At 51.2% G+C, this 27,977-nt stretch overlaps 1 protein-coding gene across 2 annotated transcripts in view; it reads right to left on the reverse strand.

Moving 5' to 3' along the window:
- The window catches only part of LINGO1 (leucine rich repeat and Ig domain containing 1), a 462,045-nt gene that overhangs the window by 38,854 nt on the left and 395,214 nt on the right, over positions 1-27,977 (reverse strand). The window contains exon 1 of one of the 2 annotated variants that reach the window (XM_054042808.1): positions 12,911-13,049. The exons of the other annotated variant lie outside the window; for it this stretch is intronic. Coding sequence (XP_053898783.1) covers positions 12,911-12,916 — 6 coding nt within the window. The 5' untranslated portion in view covers positions 12,917-13,049. Of the gene's footprint in view, positions 1-12,910; positions 13,050-27,977 lie in introns of those variants that run through there. 2 annotated transcript variants of the gene reach the window in all.

Genomic DNA, 27,977 nt, shown 5'->3' on the forward strand with positions numbered 1-27,977 from the left:
TTTGTTTTTGTTTGGTCTGATTCATAAAATGGCTCCATATTATGAAAGCACCAGGCAGGACCAAGAACATAGCTCCTCCTTTCCCCTGCTGCTGAATACGTCTGATAGCTCCCTCTTCTTGGCCATGCCATTGGCTTCACAGGAACCCCTCCAGCACGAGGAAGTTGGGAGGGAGCCACCAGAGAGTTACAATTCCTAGGGCGCTAGATGCTAATCTCAGCTACACACGGAGAACAGAATCTGGTCCCTGGGCTCAAGACTTCATCTGGTTCCATCTTTAGTCCTAACAATTCGCTTCAATGACTGCAGAATAAAGGAGACAACTCTGCCCGTCCTCTGACCCTGCACTCTCCTCTGGCTGGAGAATGCATGGTTACAAGCCCGCGGGGTTAGAAAACAGCCAGCCTACTCTGGGCTCCTGCTAGGAGTAGAAAATGGAAGCAGGGAATCCCCAGGCACTGACTAGATGGATCAGGACCATGGGGATGGGGTTGGACAGAGCCCTCCCCACTACTCCTGTAAAAGCCCAAAGACCTGCAGAAGGGCTGTGACAGGGCTAATATAAGAAGTACTAACTGCCCTTCCACAGCACTCTCCATCTTAGCATCTCAAAGCACTCAATACATGCATACCCTCTCCCCTCAGCAGGAAGGTATGATTAGCCCCATTTCAGAGGGAGGGAAAATGAGGCGGAGAGGAGTGAAGTGACTTCTAGGTCAGCCAGTGAAGCAGTGGCAGAACCCCAGGAGTCCAGACACTCAGTCCCACGCTTTAATCATCAGACCACACTGCCTGTCAGTAAATGCAACAAAGGCAACAGCTTGGGGAATAAACAGGAAAATAAACCACTCTGAGCAGAGATTATTCCCCCTACTCCCATTTGTGGGGTGTCTGAAATATGACGCGCGTGCTCATGGAGGGACAGGCCTGGCTCTGACTCCTCACTCTCCCAGGTGGGGTTCAGATGAGGAGCACCTGCTTCCCAAGCATGGCCCATGGGTTGGCCTCCCTCCATTGCCCATTCTGGCTGACACAGATAGAGCTGTTGTGCTCTTCACTCGTTTCCACCATCCCCATGTCTCTGCTGCTAAGCCTAAGGGTTGCTCGGGCTGCTCCCCCCACACTGCCTGTGACAGCTAAATTTGGGGGAGAAGGGGTGCTGATCAGTGGGAACTGCATGACAGGCAGTAGGGGGAGGCAACAGAGAGGGACAGGGAACAAAGAAGGAAGGGAGAGAGAATAAGAGGAGGCGGTTGCATCAGAATAATACAAACCAGGACTCTCCCTGTGAACCAATCCCAACCCAGTGTCACTGAGACAAGCTGCATGAACCTGCCATCTTCTCTGCTCACTTAGTGGCTCCCAACCACCTTCTCCTGGGCTTCATTCCCAGAAAAGGTCAGCCAGGCATCTGATGAGCAAAAGGCTGAATTCTGATCCCCTTATCCACCATGAATAACCCCTTGCTCCACGGGTAATTCCACTGACTGCAAGGGGACTAGGCCTGGAGGAAGGTAATATTCTATGCAGGGGTATCAGATTCTACAGAAGGGCAGCCCACACGAGGTCTAGAGGGTCAGTTCATGCAAGCATCTAAAAGTTTAGGGATGGGGCATTTAGAAGCATCTAGGTGACTTTGGAGGAGAGCTAAGGGAAATTTGCAATATCTGTCCTGTGGGAAATTCTGACATTTTAACATTTGTTTTCACCTCAAATTGGGACAAAATATTGAAATTTTGAAACTTCACAGAATAGAAATTCCATTCCAAAAGAATCTGATTGAAAAATGTGAAAAAGGTTCCAAAATCAAAATGTTTAGTTTGGGTTTATAGAACTGTCCCAAAACTTTTAATTTCAAGTCAGTCCCATATTAAACTGCATTTCCCCATAGTGGCACATTGCCTTATGGGAGCTGTAGCTCAGGAGACTGACATTCCCATTCTCCGCTATAGGGCAGGCTCCTGGGCTGGGTTACAGCTCCTATTAGGCACTCCAAGTCATGAGACTCCCATGATGCACCACACAGCTTGCACCTGCATTGCATTATGGGAGGTATAGTCATCCAGGGAGCCAAGCCCATAGGAGAAAATGGGGGCCTGAACGAGAACTCCCATAAGGCATTGCACCACAAGAGAAATGCAATTTAATGTTTTCTTGAACTGATTCAGAACCAAACATTTTTGGGAAATTTTGATTTTGTGCAAACTGCATTTGCCTTTGGAAAATCATTCTGACAGAAATTCCCAACCAGCTCTACTTAGGAGCAAAAGTCTCACTGAAAGTCAATGGGATTCGTGCTCTTAAGTAACTTAGGCACTTTTGGGAAAAAAAAAATCACAGCCTAGAAAGATCCTCCTCAGAATTTCATGGGCCAGCAAAACTGGGCTGAGAGTCTTGTGAGATTGCTGGTACTTCCTAGCCAGGGCAATCTCAGCACATTCTGGCAGCACCAAGCCCATTTCCAGAACTAGGGAATGTAGTTAACCAATAAGAGAAAAATAATGACGAGGGAAAATTAACTATGTGGAATTTTTGAAAAAAAAAATGGCTGGCATTCAGAGACCAGTTTGAGTTCTGAGCAAAGGGTCAGGCTGGCTCCTGGTCACAGCAGAAACCTGAGTCCACAAACTATCATGCTCAAAGCAGCCTCAGTGACACCAAAATGGGATCTGAGTTGTGCCAGCTCGTTCTGGCAGGACACACTGCTGGCCAAAGGGCCAGGAGGAAAAAGCAGCAGAAGCCCCAAACCTCACCCCACCAATATGCATCTTCATTGGCCTCAAGACTGGCATCTAGTCTCTGAATACTTTACTGAGCCTCACCATGGTGGCCAAGTTGCCAAAAGAGTGCCAGCCCAGAGGGCATTCGGACGTGTCCTCCTTCCCCTATGAATTCTCCTGGAAAGATACACCTAGAAAACTCCTGGGGAGGCATAGCACAGTGTTCACATTGCTGTCCTGCTCTCCACAACCCCTTCTCTGTCTGAAAGAGAAGCCAGCACCGTGGCAGTCCCAGGAGTTGAGAGGGATGATTTTCTGATGGATGCAGCTTTAGCTGAGAATAACCTGCATGTTGCAGAAGGGTCTCCTCTGTTGAGAGCATCCCATTAGTCAAGAGACATGGGACAAAGACCTGCAGGTAATGGGTTGAGACTCTCTTACTGACAATGTTCCTCATCTGCTCTCCTCTCGTGCCATCTCGCCCTCTCTGCTCCAGCCGCTATGGAGCGCTGTACTGTCCCAGAAAGCAGCAGAGTCACAATGTGGACACTGCTTCCCCCTTGCTCCAGGAGAAAAGTAACTGGTAATGCAGCTTACTCCCCGCTCTGCCCACACTCCTGTGTGAGGGGGAAACAGCAGCCCAGGCAAGCAGGGCTGACGCAAGGAAGTTTCGCACCCTAGGTGAAACTTCCACCTTGCGCCTCCCCCCAGCCCTGTGGCAACTCCCCGCCCCCCCGCCCCCGTGCGGCAGCTCCCCACCCCAGCTCACCTCTGCTCCGTCTCCTCCCCGAGCACGCCGCCCCCGCTCTAATTCTCCTCCCCTCCCAGGCTTGTGGTGCCAGACAGCTGATTGGCGCTGCAAGCCTGGGAGGTGGGAGAAGTGGAGCGGCGACCGCATGCTCGGAGAGGGGGTGTAGGAACGCTGTAAAAAAATAATTAAAAATTGGAGGTACCGCTTTTTGGCACCCCCAAACCTTGGCGCCATAGGCAACCGCCTAGTTTGCCTTAATGGTAGCATCGGCCCTGCAGGCAAGACAGCTCTTCTCCCTGTGCTGTGATCTACGATGCAGGGAACCCACATGGGCAGGGAGTGGGTAGGGGGCATATGGAGAGGGTCAGCTCTTTGGGGCAGGGCTTCTGTCTTCTTGCACTTTGTGGGTGCTCCCCAAATCATAACAGCAGAACGCTGGTCCTGAACGTAGGACTACATATTTAGCTTTTCAACCCCAAACTAAACTGCAACGCCTTTTCCTGCCCCTGCACTGCCCTCGCCCTGCCCGCATTCCACTCCTTCCCCAAAGTCCACACCCCCATTCCACCCCCTTCCCTCAAGTCCCCGCCCCGCCTCTTCTCTGCCTCCTCCCCTGAGTGTGCCACAGCCCCGCTCCCCCCCCACTCCCGGAAAGTCTTAAGTGCTGCCAAACAGCTGTTAGGCAGTGCAGGGGTGGGAAGCATTGGGAGGGAGCGGGAGGAGCAGGGATGAGGTGAGCTGAGAGGGGAGGGGCGAAGGAGGCGAGGGGCGGGGAGCTTGGCTGCTGACGGGTGCAGAGACCTAATTTTTCCCCATGGGTGCTCCAACCCCAGAGCACCCATGGAGTCGGTGCCTATGAACCAGAGGCCAACATTTCCAAACTTGGTGCCTAATTCCCTATTTAGGCATCTAAATCCATGCCCTGATTTTCAGACATGCTGGGCACTCACGACTTCCATTGAAGGGCATGGGAGCTACGGGTGCTCAGGACCACTGAATATGAAGCCAGTTCTTTAGATGCTCACCCTTAAATGAACACGGGCACCATAGGTCCGGGTACATCCTGAGAGCTATTATCATAGGGGAAGATGGGATGAAAGGGAGGAAGAAAATTGCAATGATTATGTTAGGGGTGGGAGACCACAGCCTCACTGTTTACAGACAAGCCCAGGATAATCTAGAGGCAGCGTTTTCAACACCTGAGTAGCAGGCAATGAGCTGACTCACAGATCAATACTCCAGTTCTTTAGTTGTTCCACACACAGAATTCCCATTGACTACAATGGGAGCTCTATGCATGGAGCAGGACTTACAATAAATCATGTGCTAGCAAAGCATGTCACACCTGGACAATCTGATGCCCTGGATGACCTAAGCGCCTCCCTTCTTTATCATATTGGCTCCTCCTCTAAGGTGGGGGAGCTAGGATAAGCACCAGGAATATCAGCAGTTCATCTGAATGATCTAAATCCTGAATTTGCAAAACTAGGCCAGAAAAACCAAGAGACAAAGCTTTCTTGGCATATTTCCAGTGATTCTTACTTCTGCTTGGGTCAGGAACAGTTTCTGCCCTGGTACGTTGGTACATCCACTCCTGGATGGGAGCTGTACACACAGAGATGCAGGAGAATGAAAACAGAATAAAAGGATGCTGAACCCATGGAAAGGCCCTACCACACCCCCATGTGCTGTGTTCCCAGGGCCGGCTCTAGCTTTTTTGCTGCCCCAAGCAGCAAAAAAAAAAAAAAAGCACCGCCCCCGAGCCCCCCTGCCGAGAACCGGAGCCTGCCCCCCCCCTGCGCCGAGTGCCGCCGGAACCCCCCCCCCGAGCGCCGAGCCCCGCCGGAGCCCGCCCTCGCCGAGCGCTGCCGGAACCCCCTTCCAGCGCCGCGCCCGCGCCGCCCCCTTGCCGAGCCCCGCGCAACCGGAGCCCGCGCTCCCCCCGCCGCCCCTTACCAGGTGCCGCCCCACGCGTGTGCTTGGGTGCCTGGTGCCGGCCCTGTGTGTCCCTGTGGCTTGTGCGCTCTGAGAGACTTGGAAAGCTTTTTATTCATTACTAATACTCTAGAGCCTGTTGGCTCTGGTGGATGGCAGTGGCAGAAACCTTTTGTTCACATACACCGTAGGATCAAATGATGTCCCAGCAATAGGGTTGCCAGGTGTTCGGTTTTCCACTGGAATGCCCAGTTGCAAAAGGACCCCGGAGGCTCCAGTCACCACGTTAAAAGTCCAGTCGGTGGCGCAGTGGGGCTAAGGCAGGCTCCCTGCGTGCTATGGCTCTGCGCGGCTCCTAGAAGTAGTGGTATGTCCCCACTCTGGCTCCTAGGTGTAACCCCTTTGGGGTTTAGAGAGCAAGGCCCTTTAAATCTTTTTCCTAAGAGGGAGGGAGAGAGTAAGAAAAAAAGGAGGGAAACTCCAGGGGGCAGCGCTGGAGCTCCAGGGAGAGAGAGAGAGAGAGAGGCTGCAGGCCCTGGAAAAGTGAAGCAGCAGAGAACCTGCCTGAAGCCTGGGAAGGACAGGGCTGATCGGGGACACCCCAGGACAGGAGCCAGGAGGAGCACTGTGCCAGGGAGGAATTGCTCGAGAAGGACAGGCCGGAGCTGGACCCAGTATCGCAGCTGCCCAGAGCTGCATGGGGCTGTGAGTACTGGGGCTTGTGACTCTGCATTGGGGACAAGGAGGGAGGTTGCTAGCTAGTTAAGTGGGGAGGTGGTCGCTCTGTGTGTCTTTGCAGAGAGCGGCAGAAGAGGGCACCGGAGGGGTTTGTTGGAGGAAAGTTCACTGGCGCCGAAGACGACCAGGAGCACCCAAGACTCACCACTGGACTGGAACTTTCCTCAGGACTCCTGAACTCTGTGTGCAGACACATTGCTCGGTGTCTGCCCTTCCAGCCTGTGCTACCACTGGGCCTGTGGGGCCTTGGCTTGGATGCAGCCCTGTCTTACTGCTCTCCCTACATTTCCCCTTGTTGTTTTTCTCCTCTCATCCCTCTGTAAATAAATATTTCCCTTGTTATATCCACTGTATTTTTCCTGTGGGTGTGTGTGTTCACTCTGGGGGGTTTGGAACAGGTGCCCCTGGGGTGGAAGGGATTTCTCCTGCTGCATTCCTGTGCACGCCTTCTCTTGGCCAGAGCTGCCTGCAGAGCAGACTCCATCTTGGCCACGAGGGTGCTAAAGTTACATAGGTGTAGGGGCAGCCAGGGGGCTCCGTGCGCTGCCCCCACCCCAAGTCCACAGATCACATTGGCAGGGAACCGCAGCCAATGGGAGCAGCAGGGGCGGTGCCTGTAGACCGGGTAGCACGCAGAGCCGCCTGGCTGCGCCTCCATGTAGGAGCTGGAGGAGGGACATGCCGCTGCATCTGGGAGCTGCCTGAGGTAAGCGCCGCCCGGAGCCTGCACCCCTGATCCCCTCCCGTGCTCCAACCCCCTGTCCCAGGCCTGATCCCCCTCATGCCCTCCGAACCCATCAATCCCCGCCTGGAGCCCACTCCTGAGTCCCAAACCCCTCACCCCCAGCCAGAGCCCCCCCCCTGCACTCCAACCCCCAGCCCTGATCCCCGTCCCGCACACCAAATCCCTCATCCCTGGTCCCACACCAGAACCCGCACCCCCAGCCGGAGCCCTCACCCCCATGCCCCAACCCCGAGCCAGCCCAGTGAAAATGAGGGAGTGAACAGGGGCGGAGCCTCTGAGAAGGGGCAGGGCAAAGGTGTTCAGTTTTGTGTGAGTAGAAAGTTGGCAACCCTACCCAGCAAGCAGAGGCACACTGGGATCAAATGAGAGTGTGGAAAGAGGGAAGAACGAAGGAGAAGTGGAAGAGAACCTGAGCTGTGGGGTGGACACATTTTGGCAGCTCCACAAGCAACATACGCCATGTAACTGTGCACAGACGCTGACTTCCTCCTCCTCCCTCCCAGCACCTCCTGCATGCCGCAGAACAGCTGATTATGGCGGGCAGGAGGCGCTGGGAGGGAAAGAAGGAGTTGATCAGCGAGGCAATCAGAGGGAGGCTGGGGGAAAAGGGGGAGCTGGGTGCTAAGCACCCACTAATTTCCTGGAGCACCCACAGAGTTGGCGCCTACATAACTGTGGCCAACATGAGCCATTCACACATATATCACAAACTGTCAAGAGTGAGCCATGATATTAAAACCCCCAGGCCACTCCCTGGTAAACGAAAAGAGCAACTCGCCCCATTCAGCCAGGCACAGGATCACTACTGTCTCACTCTCACAGTGGGCAGCAGCACTCAGTGGTGAAAGCAAAGGAATTGGGACTTAGGCCTCAACAAAGCCAGGCCTCTAGAAAGGGAGGGATTAGAACAGTCATAGGACAGTGGGATCGTACTGTAGTAGAAAGCAATAATACACAGACCAGTACAGCACAGGGTCACCACATATGGATCAAATCCAAACTGGCCATGTCCATGCTTTCCAAACCCAACACGGGCATCTGTGCGGCACACGAGTCCCACCATGGCAGACTAAAGCAGCAGTGGCTGTCCCACTTGGATTGCATGGGGCCTAACGAATGATGCCTAAAGGGGCTGTCTTTAGATAGTGTGGCAGAGGCCTGAGTTTCTGGCGCTGAAGGAGTAGGATTCTACCCCCAATTCCCCAGGTATAGATATAACAACTGTGTCTGTTGTACACAGCATATGGATTATTACAGTAGCCCTACGAGCCAAGCAAGTAGTGGGAATCATTATACATGAGCAGCTCCACAAGAGAGCAGGGACAGGCATACACACAAGGCAATACCTGATTAAATGTATTAATCCTAATCTAACCCTCATCAGTTCAGTTGCACTTTATAATGCCATAATTACAGTCATTGTATTATAACACTGCAATTACAGCCTAATTATAAAGTGATTTATCAACCTATAGAATTAAACCTCAAGTTATAGGATTTTATACTAGTTACATGTACCAAACAGTGCAACTTCGGCAGTACTACAATTAAATGGATTAGGAATGAAACTAAAGGAGTAATAATAAGTAATTCAGTCATGCAGTTAACCTTCCAGTCATATGAAACACGAGTAATTAGAGGTACCACAAAGTAATTACATTATAGTTGCAGTATAACTACAGTGTAATTACAGTAACTGTATTAAAAAAGTCTAATGATAAGTTCTGTAATTAATTCCTCTTCTTCTTGAGCACAAAAGGGTTGGAAAACCTCCCTCCTCCCCACGTTCTCTGAACAACTCCAGCTATGTCCACTCTGACTGCATCAAGTCTAATATCCTCCAGTTCAGGCATGTGTCCTCCAAGCCTACAACTAAACTAAGGCCAGCTTCCAGCCAGACATCTTCCAACACTTCTACAGTACTAGTGAAGGACCTTCCAACCCCTGCTTCCACAGTTTCCTGCAATTCCGAGCTGCTTAGGCCTAATTCGAATCACAGCAAGGAGAAAAGGAACCAGCTTCAAGCAGAATACTTGCTACATAACTAATGGGGAAGTCCAAAACTGGGACAGAACTGCTGAAACTGTATATTTCAATGAGTTTAGACCCAACGCACAGCTTGTCCAGTACTGTAACAGCAACTGCAGGGAATATAAAAGGCTGTCTGTAGAACTGGGCTTGTAAAATGAAGGAGAAACTTGCAAGTGTCAGTTCTTGTGTGTTTTTATATAGCAGGATTCCTGCAGCCCTTAACCCAGTGGGCAAGCACCAGTGATGGAAGGATATCAAAAGTATGGTCTTCATTTAAAAGTTAGATCGACATAGATACACTGCTCAGGGGTGTGAAATCCCCCCCCACAACGTAAAAGTGGTTAGGTTGACGGAAGAGTTCTTCCGTTGACCTAGCTCCCGCCGCTTGAGGATGTGGATTACCTATATTGACAGAAAAAAACTTTTCTGTTGCTTTAGGAACCATCTATAGTATAGCGATACAGTGGCATGGCTGTAGCACCTGCAGTGTAGACATGGCCAAAGAGAGCAAAGGCTGAGAGAAGTTTCAAAGCTTCAGAACGAGATCAATTCCCCACAGTTGTAGACCAGTGAACTCCCAGCATCATACATTCCAGAAAGGAGCCAGGAGAAGAATGTGAGAAGGCAAAGGAGGAAGGGTAAGTGCTGATCTTGAGTGAAAAGTCTTTTGGCATGCCAGTCCCACCATGCCTGCTCTTTTCTTCCTCCAGTCCTGTCCCCTGCCCAAACCACCTAAAAGAAAGACAATCCCTCTGCACATCTACACACATGCAAGTCTGTGACATTCTGAATGGAGACAGGCTCCCTGGGTAGCAGGAGGAACACCATGAATCCTGGGGGAGAGGACAGGAATCCATCAAATCCTTTGCCCTGAAGTGAGGGGTGAAACTGGTTCCTATAGCCCTAGAAGTAAAGCATCATGGGATGTTCAAGAAACATTGTACTGATAGGTACGAGCTGCGGTGGGAGGGAGAACAGAACGTGCTCCTAAGGGCTACTGATCCCATTGCTGGAGCTCGGAGGATACCTGCCTTGATTATCGGAATGTCAGGAGGGTGTGGATAGGGACACTGAATATATTTGGACCATTGGAGTTTCAGATACTTGAGGAATGTAATTAACAGATGTTGCGGGGACCTGATCTTACAGGGGTTTGGATCTTTCAGGAGGTGTTGTAATCCCATTCTTCAAAGAGTGAAGCATGAGGGTGCCTGAGCCACAACCTTGAAGTCCATGGGTGTATCATTCCAGCCCCCCATCTTTGCCCAGATATTTAGTTAGTGACAGTGATTTGGATGGTGGTCATCACTGTAGTTTCTGCTGTATGTAGATGTCAGAGCTGTTGCTCCTAGGACAGGCTGGATGGGGAGGACAAGGTTAATCCTCTCTGAAGGTATTGGGGCAGGGACACGTACAACCAGCTGTGGAAATCCCAGTCGAAGGGCTGGCTTTGAGGTTTGCATAGAAAGAAGGGGAAAGGAGGCAGCTGGAGATGGGGGAGTAAAACTATGGGGGGGTGGAGATGGGAAATCTTCGGCAGAGCTCCAGAGCTCCTGCATTTCACGCTGTTTCTTGACCCACCCAGTCTTTCACCATAACTTTGCTGTTCAAATGCAAGAGCTCCTCTCCTTGGTCAGGCTCTTGGCAAGTGCATGAATTCCAGAAAGCAAGAGTAGCATCTGCCATGACTATAGCACAGGGACGGAGGCTTCCACTCTGCTCCGTGCCCAGTGCTGCTCCCCAAACACATCCTGCAGAACGGTAATACAAAGCCATTTTGCTTCTGGGAGGAAGGGGACGCTACTTTTGAAGGATGTCTAGCTTCTGTGGTGATATGGGCACTAAAAGTGCTTAGATAGCTGGATCAGACAGACACACACACAGAGCGAAGCAAGAGAACTAGGTCTTTGTGATCCAACAAGCACCTCCCGTGAAAGGACTCTGAGCAGTTTCTCTCACTCCACCCACGCACAAACCCACTCCGCCCACGAGTGAGTTGCCTCCCCAAAATAGCACCCCCTGTTTGTTCTCTGAGCCCACAAGCTCCTGCATCCTGAGCATGCTGTGGCCAACACCTTTGGCTCTGGAATATTTTTACTTCCCTGAGACAGAAAGGTGAAAAATCTGATCAGCACCACAAATGTAAAAAGGCAACAAAGGAAAATTCCATTCAGGGGGCAGCCGGGCTGGGCTCCTCCCTTGGGGTCACTGTCTTTTCCCCTTGGTATCACCAGAGTCTGAACCCCCCGGTCCATGCACGGCAGATCCCACCCCTATGTTAGAGACAGCCACATCTGAGATGGGCTGAATTCCCTGCAATTAGCCCTCCCCACCCTGATGCTGGGCTGTCAGGAACTGAGAGCCGAGCCCCTCTAATATTAACCCTTTCTCTCCCCTGACACTACCATCAGATCCTGATTGAGGGCTGGCTACTTTTCCTGACATAAAGCAATTCCAACCCCTTCCCTAACACTGGCTCCTCTGGAATTGAAAGGCAACCCTCCTGAAATTAACCCTTTCCACCCTGCTGCCATTGGTGGGCTGGAACTGAGGGCTAGAGTTCCTGAAGTTAACCCTTTCTGTCCCCCAACAATCCTGCCCCAATATTAAGCTCTCGATGACGGAGGGCTAATCCAGGCGGAAATTAACCACTAACATCCCTGACTACCCCGCCCCAGGGCTGAGGTAGCTGGGACTGAAGACTAATCCCACCTGATATTAACTCTTCATGCCCCAGACTGCACTGCCTGTCTCTGACTGCAGGCTAATCTCCCTGGTATCAGCCTCTGCTGATCCCTGGTTGGTAGCGCTGTCCCAGTAATACCCCACCTGAATGTGTAATCTGTTCCAGGCCAGTTAACTCATCTGCTTAGCTGGACCAGGCAGGCTCCCCATATTACCATGCAGCCCAGCACCTCATTTCCCTTCCCCACCCCCAGCACAGCCAAGTGCCAGTTTATTAGCTAGGCTAGGATGAAAACAGCGGCTAGCAGCTGAGCCCCATTGACCCATCCATCCGTCTGTCTATCCAGGTTTTTATAGGTGGCACATCACTCTGGTATCTCGGGACCTGGCTCAGTCTCCTTAGCCAGCTAGAGTGCATTGGTGGTGGGGAGCTGGGTACAACCAGTGCTGCACCCCCAAAGATTGACAGTGGGGACAGGGGAAGGGAACAATATGGGAAATTAAATGCCCAGCAACGCAGGACAATGGAGAAACAGGAGAAGGGACGGGGGGGGGGGGGAGCGGGGGAGAAAAAATGAGGGCAGAGCCAGCAGAAAAAGCCAGAGCACTTCTGCTGCCAGGTAGCCGGCACAAGGGCAGAGGCAGCTGGCAGAGCTCTGGGAACCCAAACCCTTGTAGCCCCAGAACCCAACGCACACTACACAACCCAACATGCATACACAGAACTCGCACATGGAAAGGACCAACACACACAACTCACACCCTTGGGAGAAAGAACCCCCCACCCCACCCCCAGCTGACACCCTTCCTAGAACACTGACACAAAACTCACAGCCCTCCAGTGAAAACGGCTCCCGCTCTCACAGCCCTATAATGAAAAGGGTCAGGACACACAATTGCACACCCATTCACTAAGCGATCTAGCCCTGCACATACCCACATTCCACACAAAGACCCACCACACTCACCCCACACCACAGAGACTCCTAGCCCTCCGTAACACACATACGTCCTGAATAAAAAAGCAACCCACCCAACCAAAAGCCCAGCATGCTCGCGATTCACACTCCCATTCAATGGGCATCCTCTCCCCCACCTCATATTGACACACACAGCTCATCCCAGCCATCCAAACCCAGCACACACGTACAAACTTCCCAGCGGAAGGTTGCAATCCAAGGCACCGATCCCAGGCTTGCAGCCCGGCAAGTGAAATAGACCGACTCCCCCTTCCCGGAGCCTGGGCAGGACCAGCTCAGCCTCCCCTCCCCGTCAGTCCCGGGCCACCCCAGCCCCAGCTCTTACCTGCATCTCATGCTCGCCGCTTGTCTCTCTCGGTTAGAAATGGCATCTCCCCCAGCCCCCAAATCCACCTGCAGCAAGGCAGATCCCCTCTCCTCGCCGAAAGGCAGCAACACGCCCAGGCTGCGGACTCTGTCCAGAGCCGAGCCCCCCTCCCAGGCCGAGAGCCGGGTCCAGGATGGGGGGCGCTGGGGTCCGGGCAGCCCGCTGGGCTCTAAGGGCGAGCTGCTGCCCGCACCCCCGGCGCGGCTCCTGCAGGTGGGAAGGTGGGCTGGAGGCTCCGGGGGGAAGGGGGAGGCATCTCCTCCCTTAAACCCAGACAAAGGGGGGGGGTCGGGATAAGCGGCCCCCCCACTGCTCCTCCTCCGCTACTCGCGCTCCGGCCCCAGCAACTGCGGGGCGGGGATGAGCCGGCGACTGAACGTAGCGCTGTGGCGAAGCGAGCCTCCTCCGGGGCTGCCCCCCAGGACACACCACGAGCGAGCCAGCCAGCGCCAGCTGGGGCCGAGAGGGGTGGGCGGGGCCCCACAGCGCTGGGCGTGGCCAGCTGGGAGCCCGGAGAGCGCCCGCGGCTCCCGGCAGAACTGGTGGAGCCTGGCTGAGCGCCTGCAATCAATAGAAGCCTCCCCTCCCACTCCAAGGCGGCGAGTGGCGGAAAAGGTGGGGTACGAGGCAGGTACAGACCAGCCCAGGCAGGTGGGGTGGGGGGGTTGCTGCTTGGGGGCGATGCCATGAGCCTCTGCTGCCTGGGCCACGCCTTTGCAGCCCACGTGCCCAGATCCCGGCTCTGGCACGGACAGCTCCTGCCGGCTTGGCAGTTGCTCCCCCTCTGGGGTGGCAGAGGGAGGGGTGCCCTGCCCACTGCTGGCATGCTTACTCTGCCAAAGGAAGATAGCAGAGGTAGGGGGTTAAAGGGGACATATCCTTTGGGAGTGGGACATTTCTACTCACCCCTCACCTGGAAAGGGTGCTGGCTCTAGGATTCTCCCACCCTCACCTCACCAGGAAGTGCCAGCTTTTCTTGGGCACGTAGGCCAGCCGCAAAGCCCATGTTCGCTAGGCTTTCTCCCTGGATTCTAGCTCCGAGAGCAGCGTCCCAAGAGTTCCAGCCAGTACTGGGCTGATATGGCTATGCCGGTCACATAGCTGGAACCTAAGAAGTTTCATACGCTCCCTGTCCTCCTTGACAATTGATGGGCACTGTCTTATTATAGCTTCACAGGTGATCGGCCTTGTCTCTGGTTTCCAACAGAGGGTGCCAATGTGGTGTATGCACAGTCCAGCGAGGCTGTGGGGAGCGGGAGCGGAGATCAGGGGAGAACAATCAGAGGAATGAAAATGTAGGAATTGACATCTTTCAAACACCCTGATAAGATCACATGTACTAGAAACTGCCCAGCAGATCCCAGACCCTGTCAAGTTCCTCTGGACTAGAGAGGGCTCTACTGACAGCAATGGGCAGCGCTTTGTATCTGATATGGTACCTTTCATTTATAATGTACAAACGGGTTATAACACAGGGTAGGAAAAATAATACCCAGTTCTTATATGGCACTTTTTATCCATAGATCTCAAAATGCTTAGAAAAGAGGTCAGTATATCATTAGCTCTATATTACAGATGGGAAAACTGAGGCACAGAGACTTGCCCAAGGTCAGCCAAGCAGGAAATAGAACCCAGGACTCCTGGGCCCTAGAGCAGTGGTTCTCAAACTTTTTTCCCCATGGATCACTTGAAAATTGCTGAGGGTCTCAGCGGACCACTTAATGATCTTTCCAAATGTTGTTTGTAACATTAACTAACTGTTGTAAAGCGCTTGGGGTAAAAGCACTATATTAAAAAAACCCTTAATTACTAACGTTTTTTGTTCTACAAATAAAAGCACACAACTCATATTTTAATATCAGTAGTTTTACCTTTCTAATGCAATGGATGTGCCCTCTCTCCTCCACTCAGGGCCGGCTCCACGGTTTTGGCCGCCCCAAGCAGCCAAAAAAAAAAAAAAAAAAGCCGCGATCGCGATCTGCGGCGGCAATTCGGCGGAAGGTCCTTTGCTCCGAGCGGGAGTGAGGGACTGTCCGCCGAATTGCCGCCGAATAGCTGGACCTGCCACCCCTCTCTGGAGTGGCCGCCCCAAGCACCTGCTAACCAAGCTGGTGCCTGGAGCCGGCCCTGCCTCCACTCCAGCAGCCCCTGAGCTGGAGCTGGGAAGGAGGGGGGTCTCTCCCCTGCCACAGCAGCCACAGAGCTGAGGCTGGGAAAAAGGGTTGTCTCTCCCCTGCAGCCACAGCCCTGGAGCTGGGGAAGTCGACTCTTTCTCTGGCCGCCGCAGCCCTTCACATCCCAAATTCCCCCCACCTGCTCTTCTCACCCCACTGCCCCCTCCCACCTACCCCCTATTCCTCCCAAGGCCACCACCTCACCTTATATGTGCATCTTCTCCAGGGTCCAGGCACTTAATTAGTAGAGCCATGCCTGCGCGGCTCCACTAATTAGGTGGGTGGCCCTTCATTCTGTTGTGTGCGGCCGCCCAGGCGCACGCCTTAGAGGGAACTATCCGCAGACCACTGGTGGTCCACAGACCACAGTTTGAGAACCTCTGCCCTAGAGCAATGCTCTACCAACTGGGCCATCCTTAGCAATTATGTTCCAGCTATCTCAAAGCACTTTGCAAAGGGGAGGAATATCATTACCTCCATTTTACAGGTGAGGAAACTGAGGCACAGAGAGGCTAAGTACCTGTTCCAAGACCACACAGTAAGTTAGTGTCCAGGTCAGAAACAGAATCAACATCTCCTGACTCCTGGGATCCATTGGACCTTACTGTCTCCTGACACGTGTAATGGAGAATGGACTGAAGCCAGTACAACACCCTCTGCTTACAGTGGATGAGGGGTTACGTAGAATGCAGCCCAGACTTAGCTAAGTTTGTCATTGCTAGAAATGGGGAGGCAGCCATGACAAAATAAAATGCCGGGTGGCCTTTGCATTAAGCCCAACCCACACTGAACCTTTCGTGCTAAGCTCCCTACAGCCACACAGCACATTCAAACCAGCGTGAGGTTGCCTGTCGGGGCATCTTCTTCCTGCTGCGAGAGGAGAGCAGCCCACTGAAGACACAGGAACAACTGATCACCAGCAGTAGGCCTATTAAAGGCAGAATCATGTCAGAGGGAGGGTTCTGGGCCCTGTTGTTAACTCCAAAGCTTCAGAGGTTTCAATAAGCTTCCAGGTTTTGGCTTCTTAACTGGAACCAAATGTTGAAACTTTCTGAGGTTTGTCCATTGCTACATTTAAAAATAATGGGTTTCAGTGGACATAGCAATGCCCTCTGCTTATATAGCAGATACAGCTCCCGCAGCCTATAATGTCTTCTTATAACAACATTCACGGATTTGTCTAATGATGTCTCTTCCATCCAAGGCAGTTTTCTCCAGCGATAATGGATACAAACTTTGTTTCTAATGTGCACTTTCACTTCCTGTTTCCCTCCAGAAGAGCTCTTTGGGGATCTTTACCATTCTGCCTTCCCTCTGCCCTATAACAGTCCCCAGTCATAGCAACCTTCCTTCCAGCCAAGGAGGGGAAGAGACAGGGCAGCTGCATTCAGAATCCATTAACGCTGCCCGATGCACTGGCCAACAAAATTGCTTGCCAGGCTACCCAACTCCCACTTGAGCCTCTAGATGGAGCCTGAATGGCTATTTCTGTCTGCGGAAGCTTTTGATGATAATGATCTGGCCTTAATCCACAAGCCATGTAAGTGAGCCACTGATGGATACGGGAATGGGCTAAGATTCCCAGACAGTGAGATGCTCTACACAGGCTTCCCTCAAGCAAACGGAAACAAAGTGACTGTTTGGGGTCCTGCCCTTATGGGGGCTCTGTGCCATTGTGCAACAACTTGCGATCTCACTGCTGACCCAAACTCCTCCTTTGGCATCAGGACCAGAGTGGAAATGAACCCAGGCACCAGTCCCATCTTCAGTGTGACAGCAGGGGAGGCTGAGCACTTCTTCCAGCAGCAGGATCAGGGGTTACCAGCTCAATCCTCCCTCAGCTAGCTTACGTCCCTGCAAATTGTAAGGAGTTCCCTGGCTGGCTCCCAGGAAGAATGGGCTGAGCCTTACTGCCCAGGAGTCACCCTCAAACCCAGCATAGATATAGATAGTTATCCTCCTGTGTGTTCCCAAAGGATCCCTGCAAACTGAAATGAAATAAACAAAGGGAAGAAGACAAGACTTGCCAGACTAGGTTTGAATCACCTATAATAAGAGCTCTGTGCCCTTACACACACACACACACACACACACACACACACACACACACACACACACACACACACACACACACACACACACACACACACACACACACACACACACACACACACACACACACACACACACTCTCTCTCTCTCTCTCTCTCTCTCTCTCTCCTCTTACATATACTCCACCCTCTTTGGATATTACAGATGATAAATATAAGAATACAGATCAATTATACCAAAGATCATCATTGCAGTATATACAGGTGTGTGTGTGTGTGTGTGCACACACACACACACACACACACACACATTTCTCTTTTGAGGTCAAGGAAACTTCAATGCAGTCTTTTTCGGTGGGTCTCAGATCTTTACACAAGATCAACATCTATTACTATTATTATTATCATGCATATTTAAACAGCACCACAAATGTAAATGGCCCTTTACAAACATAGACAAAGCATGCTTCCGGTTCCAAAGAGCTGACAATCTGAATTATGCAAGCCAAGCAAACCCATGGCAAACAACAGTTTAGATTGCCAGCTCTTCAGGGTGGGAAAAGAGTCTGATATCTTCTTTAAAAGCCCCATTGAAATGGATGGCGCGGTATAGTCTTTTCTACAGAGCAGGATGAGACCTATGTAGAGAAGACACCACCTAATTCATCTTGATCCACCAAAAGATGTAATATGTGCACCTTGTATATATATTATCATGATGATACTGTTGCTAGCAGATGACCAAGACAATACTGTATTACCACCATCATTTGCTCCTATGGTGCTTCCAAGTTGGGGGTGGGGCTGACTTGTCTTGCACAGTTCAGAACGTGCTGTTGGCACCAACACATCTTTAATAGTAACGACAACACTTCTGAGAGAGGGGGTCTCGGGCTTCATAATGAGAAGAGGTGAGTTTTAGGGGGTAAGATACTTTGGAGCATAAACAGCAATAGGATATATGTGAATTCATAATTTTAGAAATGTGTTGGAGAGAGAGGGATAGAAAGAGAGTGAGCGAGGGAGGTGTCAGGGAAATTAGATCAATGGGGATGCATGGAGCATCCCGCATCCATGCTCTTCACCTGCCAAACTTGAGACAAAATCCTGCTCCCCCCCCCAAGCCCCACAATATTAGCGCAGGAAGCTGGAAATGATGTGGGATCAATTGCCTTTGCATAAATCACATTTTTCTACAACTTCAGTCTAGCGATTTTCCTAATGTCTCTGGTGTTGATAAAATAACACAGCAGGAAAAGCAAGAAAACATCAAGTACATGAGGGATGGAGGTAAATTTGAATCTAAAAACAATGGCTATAGCCTGCTTTTGCTCAGATGGTGAGGATTTTACTGCTGACATGAATGGTAGCAGGATCAGGCCCCTAATGAGGAAGTGTGGGCTGGGAGCTGAGAGGGTGCAGTCTGAAACTCACTGAGATACGTACCAAGGCAGCCTCACTCCACGCCTCAACACTGCCCACTAGGTGGCAGCGTTAAAGAGTAGAATGAATCATTGTGGAGGCTGAGTGAAGAGACCAACTTTGTTGTTAATCCATGATCAGCACAGAGCGGTTGATGGAGGTCCCTTTATTTAGCAGCTCCCCTTTCTCAGGGAACACTCCGGAGTCCCACAGGCAAGGCCTGTAGGGAGCTATCTAGGTTAGCCTGTACTTATTGCAAAGGTCTACCAGGGGAGTTCACCAGACCTCCAGCGGTGAGTTGTTGCTGGGAGTTGTGGCCAAAACTGCAACACCTCATTTCTCCATAGGATTGGCATGGGGGTGCATATGACATCTGTCCAGCCACAGAAATGCAGATAATCCACACCACAGTGAATAGCCTGACTTTGCTGCAGTTAGACCCATCCTGTGTCATAGAAGCCAAATCAGCTGATCTGGCCTTTATTTTCCCACACATATGTAGCTAGCACCCCAAGTCCTCCCCTTCAAAGCCAGCCCATTATTGCTAGGTGAGGCAAAGTTCCAGAGCTTGGGAAATTGGGTTCAGAGATGCAATGGTGAGTACAGAAGCCAGTTATCCAAACTATCTGAAACAACTGAGCTCTGCAGAGCTGGCCTGGATATTTCTGCAGAGGTTCCCACTGCTTCCAGACAGGCTGGAAATACCTTGAAAATAGCTTCTTTCTCATGGCATTTCAGCACTTCTGGTCCAGATCCAGAGCTGGCCATAGGTCCCCATACTCTGAGGGCTCTATAGTCCCATGCAGGCTCTGCAGCTCAGGAGTCAGACCTACTTCTCCCTCCAGATGTGTTGTGCACCAGGACATGTCATGGCCTGAGTCTCTCCTTTGGCAGCCTTGGCCTCACACATCACAGGGCCATCCTTGTGCAGGACACAGCTAGGGACAGCTGGGAGAAAAGGAGGTGATGAAAAGAGAAAACAGTTTTGTAACTCTTCTGCCAGGTGGTTAACTACAGCAAGAAGGGCTGGGTTGAATATGTCGAGGGTCCCTCTTGATGAGCAACAGAACTGGCTCAAGCCGCCACCTGGACACACCTCTACCTCGATATAACACGACCCGATAAAACACAAATTCGGATATAACACGGTAAAGCAGTGCTCCGGGGGGAGAGGAGGGGGACTACGCACTCCAGTGGATCAAAGCAAGTTCGATATAACGTGGTTTCACCTATAATGCGATAAGATTTTTTGGCTCCCGAGGACAGCGTTATATCGAGGTAGAGATGTATTTGGAAAAATAAATAAATCCTCCTCTAGTTTGCCCTTAGCAGGCAGAACACCCCCTATCTGCCCGCCCACATTCTGAGTCTATATACAAAACAAGGGGATATTTATTAGGGAATCTAGGAAAATTCAGCAACACTATAACATTCAGATAAGGATTAAAGCCCTCTGTAAATCTGCAGGAGTCCATTCTCCTCCCTCCCCACCAGTCTCTCTGAATGGCCATCAGGCAGGAGTTCCCTGGCCACGTCAGTCCACCCACCGCAAACCCCACTCACAGTTCAGGTTGCTGAATGGCAGTAGTCCAGCTGCTAATGGCAATTCTCTCTGCAGATCCAGATCCAGCCCTGGTGAAGCTGTTTGCCTAGTCCCACCCTGAGGCAGCGCCAACTGACCCAGCTTTGTGATTCAGCTTAATTTAAGTGCTGGGTAGGGAGGGACCTCACTGAAACTGCTCCATGGGTCTCTGCTGGGGAACCCACTCTGTACTGTCTCCTCTGAGAAATCCTCTCTGTGTCACAGGATCCTCAGGAGGGGGAAGCCAAGAGGATCTAGGACCTTGGGGCAGAGTCCTTGCTACCTGGAGATGTACTTCCTACCACAAGAAGAGAATGCCTTCCTTCTCTCTGCCTTGGAGTTCAAACTTCACCTCCCTACCAATGGCTAAGGCCATGTCTGCACTAGCGAGCTTGCAGTAGCACAGCTGTACCAATACCGCTGTAAGATTGCTTGTGTAGCTGCTCCATGCCAATGGGAGAGAGCTCTCCCATCGACATAATAAAACCACCTCCATGAGTGGTGGTAGCTATGTCAGAGGGAGAAGCTCTCCTGCCAACATAGCGCTGTGCACACTACGACTTATGCCGAAGAAATGTATGTCACTCGGGGGTGAACGGCAGACGTTTTGCTGAAATAAGTGGTAGTATAGACATGGCCTTAATCTAGATCAGTTAGGGTGATTTCCAAGTGTGACTGGTGGCATTGTGGGTATGTAACATATGTAAATGAGGCACTCTATAGACATTCTTTTTCCTTTCCAACAACTCAGGGTGCAGAGCGCTCCTTCCATTCTGAAGCTTTCAACTACAGACTTACAGGTTAACAAGGTAGTTACCCACATTTTCCAGCTCTCGGAGGCTGGAGCATTCAGGTCTATTGGAGCTATTCATCATGGGGTCAGATGATTTGCCCACCCCAGTCTGTGCTGAGCCATGAAGTTTAGACCCACATCCCTAAAGCTGGGGATGATGTTCAGACCTAGGGTTTGGTTCGTCGTGTTGAATCCTACGTACCTGAAGTTCAATCCCAACTCCCCCTTCCACCTCACAGTCTGGTGTCATTTGGATGCAGGGTTTTAGTTCAGGCCCATCTCTGAATGCTAATCCTAGCACTGGCCTGTCCCCACAGAGTGCAGCGGTCCTGGTAGGAACCAACCCTCTCCAGCAAGGAGGTGCGGGTGCTGGGGGAGGGAGGTAAATACTGTCTCTATCACAGCAGGCTATCATTAGCATCACCTCCAGCCAGGCTTCCTCTTTTAGATTATGCTGATATTGTGGGTATGGTTGCTTTGATTACTGAACTGTCAAAGCCAGACGTCAGGGGTGATGCAGGGGGAATCTGACTGGAGAGAGCTGAAGCGGGCTGAGCTGAAGAGATGCGAACTCAGGCTGTTCCCATGATGGATGGAGTAGTCGGGGAAGCAGAGCTGGGAGCAGTTTAGGAGGTGAGCAGCCCAGGGAAAGGTCAGGCCCCTCTCATGCCAGCTGGTGACAAGAGTACAGTGAATTAGCTCCCCAGGCGAGTGTGTCTCCTGACAGCCCCCGATGTGATACAGAGCACAACCCACCTGGCCCACAACATGCAGCAGGACCAGCAATTACACTGTGTCCCGCTTGTAATCTGCTGTAATGCCCAGAGCCTGGGCTCACACTGACCCTGCTCATAGTCCGTGGCAATGCCCAACATTCATGTCAAGCTTTACCCGTAGCCCATGTGCTGGCTGAACACCAGGAAATAAGAAAAAAAGAAACGGGGGTTATACATGGCAGCACACATCTAGCGGTGTCCAAGTAGGCCTATCCATAATCTATGGCAGCACCCGATGCTGTCGCCGAGCCCTGCCAGTAACCCATGGTAACATCTGACTCCTCCAACAAGCCCTGTTAGTAACTCACGGTAACCCTCGATGAGCTCCACTAGTAACCCACGGTAACTCTCAAAACCCCCAATGAGCAATGCTGGTAAACCATGGTAACCCCCGACACCTCCAACAAGCCCTGCTGGTAACCCACGGTAACCCCCAACGAGCCCTGCTGGTAACCCATTATAACTCGTGATGCTTCCAACAAGCCCTGCTGGTAACCCACGGTAACACCCGACATCTCCAAAGAAGCCTCCCATGTTACCATGGCAACACCCAATAAGCCCCACCCATAATCTTCAAAGGTGCCTGACGAGCCCCACTTGTCCCCATAGCAGCATGTCTCACACACCTTACCACGGTAGGACGATGGCTCGTCACAGTGGTACTGAGGGGAGGACAAGAACAAGCTGCTTGCCAGTTTCAATGACTCGCAGGTGACTTTGCTGCTGCTCTCTGGAAGTGACTTCCAGATGGGGCTAGAATACCCTCAGCGATATCAGGCTGGGGTCCGTAGGCTGAGAGGAACCTCACAACTGTCGACATCCACCACCCCCCTAAATGTGATAAAAGCACGAGTTATTAAAAGGTTAATTATTAGTGACACCTCTCAATGTCCCGCTTTTGGTACGTATTCCACACTTTGTGGCATACAGGGCACCCAGGGTTAACACATCTGGCAGGCCCCATACAGATCATGACTCAATCCCACAGGAGTGCCAAATGCAGACAGTGCTGGGTCTAGTTCCCGGCAGGAGGAAGCAGTGCCAGAGCTCTCCAGAGCAAATGGGCTCTTATGTTTCTGAGAAAAATATATATAATATATAAAGATCTGTGTTAGACTTAATGAGGAGCAATTACCCATAATCCCCACACATCTGCTCGCGCCACAAACAGCAGCCCAGTGTTTCAAGAACAGGGTTTTCTTTCTCCAAACGCAGCTGATTCTGAAGAGGGCTGGTTGGAAAACTGCTGTGGGCCAGACTCGGATCCCATTACTCCTGCTGCATAAGTTGCCTTTCTTCAGAAGCAGTCCCAGAAGAGTGAGGGGCCACTAAACCAGAGTGAGGGTATCAGAACCTGGCCTTCAGCAAATAAACACGAGATCAGTGGGTTCCCACTGGTGGGGCAATGCTTGTGAGTGTTGCAGGGGGAGGGTGGGAACGCGCATGAATCCCAAAAGCTTCATGAGCTTTAGAACTTATTCATCTTTAACTCTGTCCTGGGAACTTGTAATTCATTATTCTCCTCTCTCAAAATGTTTCAGTCGTCCAATCTGGGAGGAGAAACAATACCATGCGATTCACCTGGCCAACAGCACACCACCAAAGACAAACAGTGAATGAGTGCGTCAAATTATTCCATGAATCCTTCATGGACACACTTGAAGAGAATGACGATCCAGTCAAGCCAGCTGAACAGGGCTAGCTTTGTAATGCCTGATACTGGAAACAAATAGTTCATCCAATTCTATAGCTATGACCCCGGGAATAGCATAATGAGGCAGGGGAGCTGGGTACATCCATTACACCTTATCCAGGACATACCCAACTCCTCCACTGTGGTTGGCCAATATTGTGCATGCATCACTGGGAAGTGATAAATTTAGCATAAGCAAGGCTAATCTGGTAGCACTCTCACCTCCAAGACAAGCCTGGATTCAGATCTGGCCTAAAGATAACCCTGTGAGCCTGGGACAGGGAGGCTGCACTGCTTCGGTGGAGACATTAAATGGAGGTCTGCATTTGCCTTATGTCACATAGCACCATCCATGCAATGAACTCCAAAGGGTCTTTCCAAGTCATAGTTGACCCCAAAACACCCCTGTGAGGTAGGTATTAGCTTCTCCTCTGTACAGAAAGGGGATTTGCTCACCCTTTCCTCTTGACATACTAGCATTTGTTCTGGAAAAGAGGAACTAGCATCTGCAATTCTTACCTGCCCGCTGTGCACCTCCTCCAGGGTTATCAGATTAAAGGGCCATCCCTTCTATGAGCCTGGGACACGTTGGGAAGTGCAGTTTCTGAGGTTGAGGGAGGGTAGAGAGGTTGTTGGTGTTTCTCCAGCCGAGCCCATCTGGCTCACCCCCCTCTCTGCAGCCAGAAATCACTGAAGTAACAGCTGGCCATTATAGCTGCACTTCCAAGCTCTGGCATCATGTCCTGAGCTTGGTCTAGCCCCATGGTGCAGAGAAGGCCACAAAGCTTAACCCTGGGCAGGTTTTAAAGTAGGAACCCAAGTTTTTAACCTCTTGTTGTTTGCCTCCTCTTTGGAAGCTGACCTTGGAGTTGAGGGGCTCCTCCCCAAGACAGGGGCTCTACCTCTTTGTCACTGAGGGTTACAGGAATTCAAGTGAGACTGGGCTGTGCCTGGCACAGGCAGTATCCTTTTGTTGGTAGGAAGCGGGAGAAAGGAATTTCCTCACCCAGATGAAATCCAAGCTCTGAAGGATGGTGGGAGCTGCTGAGACCTCCACATTCATGTGCCATCCCCCTTTGAGCAGGGGCTGTCCTGGTCTTGGACGGACACATCTCAGAAGCCCTCCTGGCTGTTTCCCAATGAACCTCTCTCCTTTTCTCTCACACACACACGCACAGGAATCCCATGGTGGTTTGGAAAGGGCTGAGTTGGCAGGAGCTGGATGGATTTTAATTACTCCCATTATTATTATAATCCCTCTTCTTTTAAATTTTCACACATTTCTTGCAACAAGCTGGGCTGAGGAAACATCTACAATACCAGACTCAGATAGCATGCACTGTGCCTTGCAGCCATGCCAGCTCCCACCCTCAGAACTTGGGAATCTGAGGAGAACATTGCCTCTGCAGCCTGCCTCCTTCTCCTTTGTCACTGGGGGTGGGGGCCTGAGGGCCAGCTCTGCTGGCTGGGAGTCAGCGATGGAGGCGGCATTGCATTACCCATGGGCTGAGATTACAAGTCTGAGCCAGCAGGCCACTGAGTCCTGACTCCTGTATGGCATTAACTAGAAGAGCAAGCTGTCCACCAATGGCTGGCTGCCTGCCTGGCTGCTCTGCCCAGTCTAGCAGGTAGGCCAGGTGTTGTGATACGGGATATACGGGTGGCAGGGACAGCAAAGGTTGCCTCGTGTACTCACACATCAATAGCACCTGGTCTACAAAGAGCTGTTTTCCAGTGGACTTTGCAAGGATGAGTGTTTCAGAATAAGGATTTTCTGCTTGTGCATTTTTCGGCCATGTCACCCGACATGCAATCACATAACCACCATGTGTTTGATTCTGAATCCTTTATATGAAAACAAAACAATCTGACATTTTTTTGGCTTTGCTACAGTGAAAGCTGTCTCCTAGAATCCTAGAACCATAGGGTCAGAAGGGACCACCAGGGTCATCTAGTCTAACCCCCTGCCAAGGTGCAGACTTTGTTGTCTAAAAGGCGCAAAGCCAACTCCAGTAGGCAGGGGCGGCTCTATGTATTTTGCTGCCCCAAGCACGGCAGTCAGGCAGTCTTTGGTGGCATGCCTGTGGGAAGTCCGCCGGTCCCGCGCCTTTGGCGTACCTGCCGCTGAAACCGTGGGACTGGCGAACCTCCTGCAGGCATGCCGCTGAACGCAGCCTCACTGCCGCCCTCACGGTGACTGGCAGGCCGCCCCCCGCGGCTTGCCGCCCCAGGCATGCGCTTGCTGCGCTGGTGCCTGGTGCCGCCCCTGCCAGTAGGGTATCCCTCCCTCTCCACCATATAGTCTCCTGCCAGGGCTGGCTCTAGGCACCAGCGTCCCAAGCTTGTGCTTGGGGCGGCACTTTTCAAAGGGCGGCACTCCGGCCCTTTTTTTTTTTTTTTTGCTTGGGGTGGCAAAAAACCTGGAGCCGGCCCTGTCTCCTGCTCACTGATGTTCTCAAAGGAGATGGCTGGGAGGGTAGGAAAAGGAAAGGACACCCTGTAAATCTGGGTGTCCAAAATAATAGAGGAGAGAATCCAAAATCGTGGCAGGCATTAAGCCAGATTGAGATCTCTAATGAAGGTATCCACCCCTCACACTCTGAATGATAGTGCAACCCTAACAGACAGAGGCTGCACAGGCAGAGATATTTACCGGCACTTTTTCCTCGCTACCCTTCGGTCAGGAGTTGTTGATGATGTGACTTCCACATTGCTCACAGATTCTAGTATGGCGTTTTCCATCTCATCCCAGTTCAGAAGCCTGTTTAGATGTGGCCACATCCTCCCCTCACTTCATGTATTATTGTTAGTGCCTCTTTCCATCATAGGAACCAGGCGCTCCTGCCACATTACAAAAGGTGTTCTAGGGCTCATCATAGTCAGTTGGTCCAATGAAGATACCACCTCACGGAGACCTAGTCAAAGACCAAATGCCGTTGTATCTCAACCCTGGTAATTCTGCCCACCTGAATTCAGTACAGTATCAGTAACAGGCAGTATTCTCCTTCACTCCTGCCCAAAGCTGGTAGGCAGCGAAGAAATGCGTTGGTAAGCAGCTGTTGTTTTTCATCTCCGAGGGGGGTGGCATCTCGGAAGCAGGCGGAGTGGGATGAAAATTGCAGTGCAAGATAATCTGATTGTTATCACCTCCCCATGTCCATCTGGACAAATACCAAAGCCCCATAGGAGCCCAGTGAGTCAGTCCAATGGCTTCCCATCGCCAGCTGGAGTGAATTCAACTACTGCATTGTATGGCTTCTCCTCTTATTTAAATCAAGGGTCATTATCAAATATTAGAATAAAGCTAATAAAAGTCGGTTCCCATGCCCCCTTTAATGGATCTCTGCCCTGGTGATCTGGGTAATCTGGAAGATCATGGGATAATGTAGGAAGATCCTTTGGCTCTAGGATATCACCCCTGGGAGGGATATTTGCTTTCATTGCTCAGATAATTGTATTTTGTTATGTCAGTGGTGATATGACTCGAATAGGAAATTAGACAAGAGGTGAAAACAAAAGAGGAACACCCACTGCAAAGCTCTCTCTTCTCCTTCCCACTCTTCTCCAACATGACGCAAGGGTGTCAATCAGAGCATCTTTTGGGATGTGTGTTAGGGGCTGGAGTGTGACCGGGACTCAGTGCGACCAGATTACCCAACAGCTGGCCTGAATGCCCAATGTCAGGTGCACAAAATCTGACATACTTCAAACGGGAATTCAGCAGATGCCCAAGTGTCTGGGACCAAGGCCTTAATTATGAAAGAATCAGCAGCGGAAGGAAACGGCATATGCTAATACAAACCTCTCTCTGCTGCTCGATAAATCGACTGACTGTATGTTCTGTCCAACTGGCCAACAACATGCTGCATGAAGGTCTGGGGAGAAAAGCTCCATTAAATTCTTAAGCTCACTGACACACATACAGAAGGTATTAATAACATCTCAGTAAGATCTCAGTGTCTATTGTAGCCCACATGCAGTAGATGAAAGATAATTTCTGGTACAAGGAAGTTATAAGAGTGACAGCTTTTTAACTGCACAGCGTAAGAACAGGCACCGTGCAATGGGACAAAGGAGCAATGATTAAAGTTCTGAGAACAAAGAGAAGAGGGCTGGGGATTAGAACAAATGTGTTGAGAACATCAAAATCATATCCAATGCTAATGCCCAAAATGAAAGGACCGTGCTGGACGGGGAAGGATTAGAAGCTGGTAAAAGAAATGTCTCACTGGGCCAGCTAACAAGTGCCCAGTGGCTGAGGGAAAGAGCAAAGAGTTGACGGGGGCTGGAGAGTTAACGCTGGAATTAAAGAGCTTCCTCACCTGTCTGTTTAAAAGAGGTGTGGATTCTACCGGTCACAGCTGGGCAGAGATGTGGGCACAAAGCCCAGCTGATGGAGCAAGAGCTGGCCGTGGGCGAGTGAAGCATGGAAAGGTCTCTGCTCAGAGGAGGAGAATGGATGGGAGCAAAACAAGGCCAGAAGGATGAGAAGAGGCAGAAGTGAAAATGTGACCGTGATGAGGGGAAGGACTGG

This window comes from Malaclemys terrapin, chromosome 10 (genome assembly GCF_027887155.1).
Source record: "Malaclemys terrapin pileata isolate rMalTer1 chromosome 10, rMalTer1.hap1, whole genome shotgun sequence".
Classification (NCBI taxonomy): domain Eukaryota; kingdom Metazoa; phylum Chordata; order Testudines; family Emydidae; genus Malaclemys; species Malaclemys terrapin.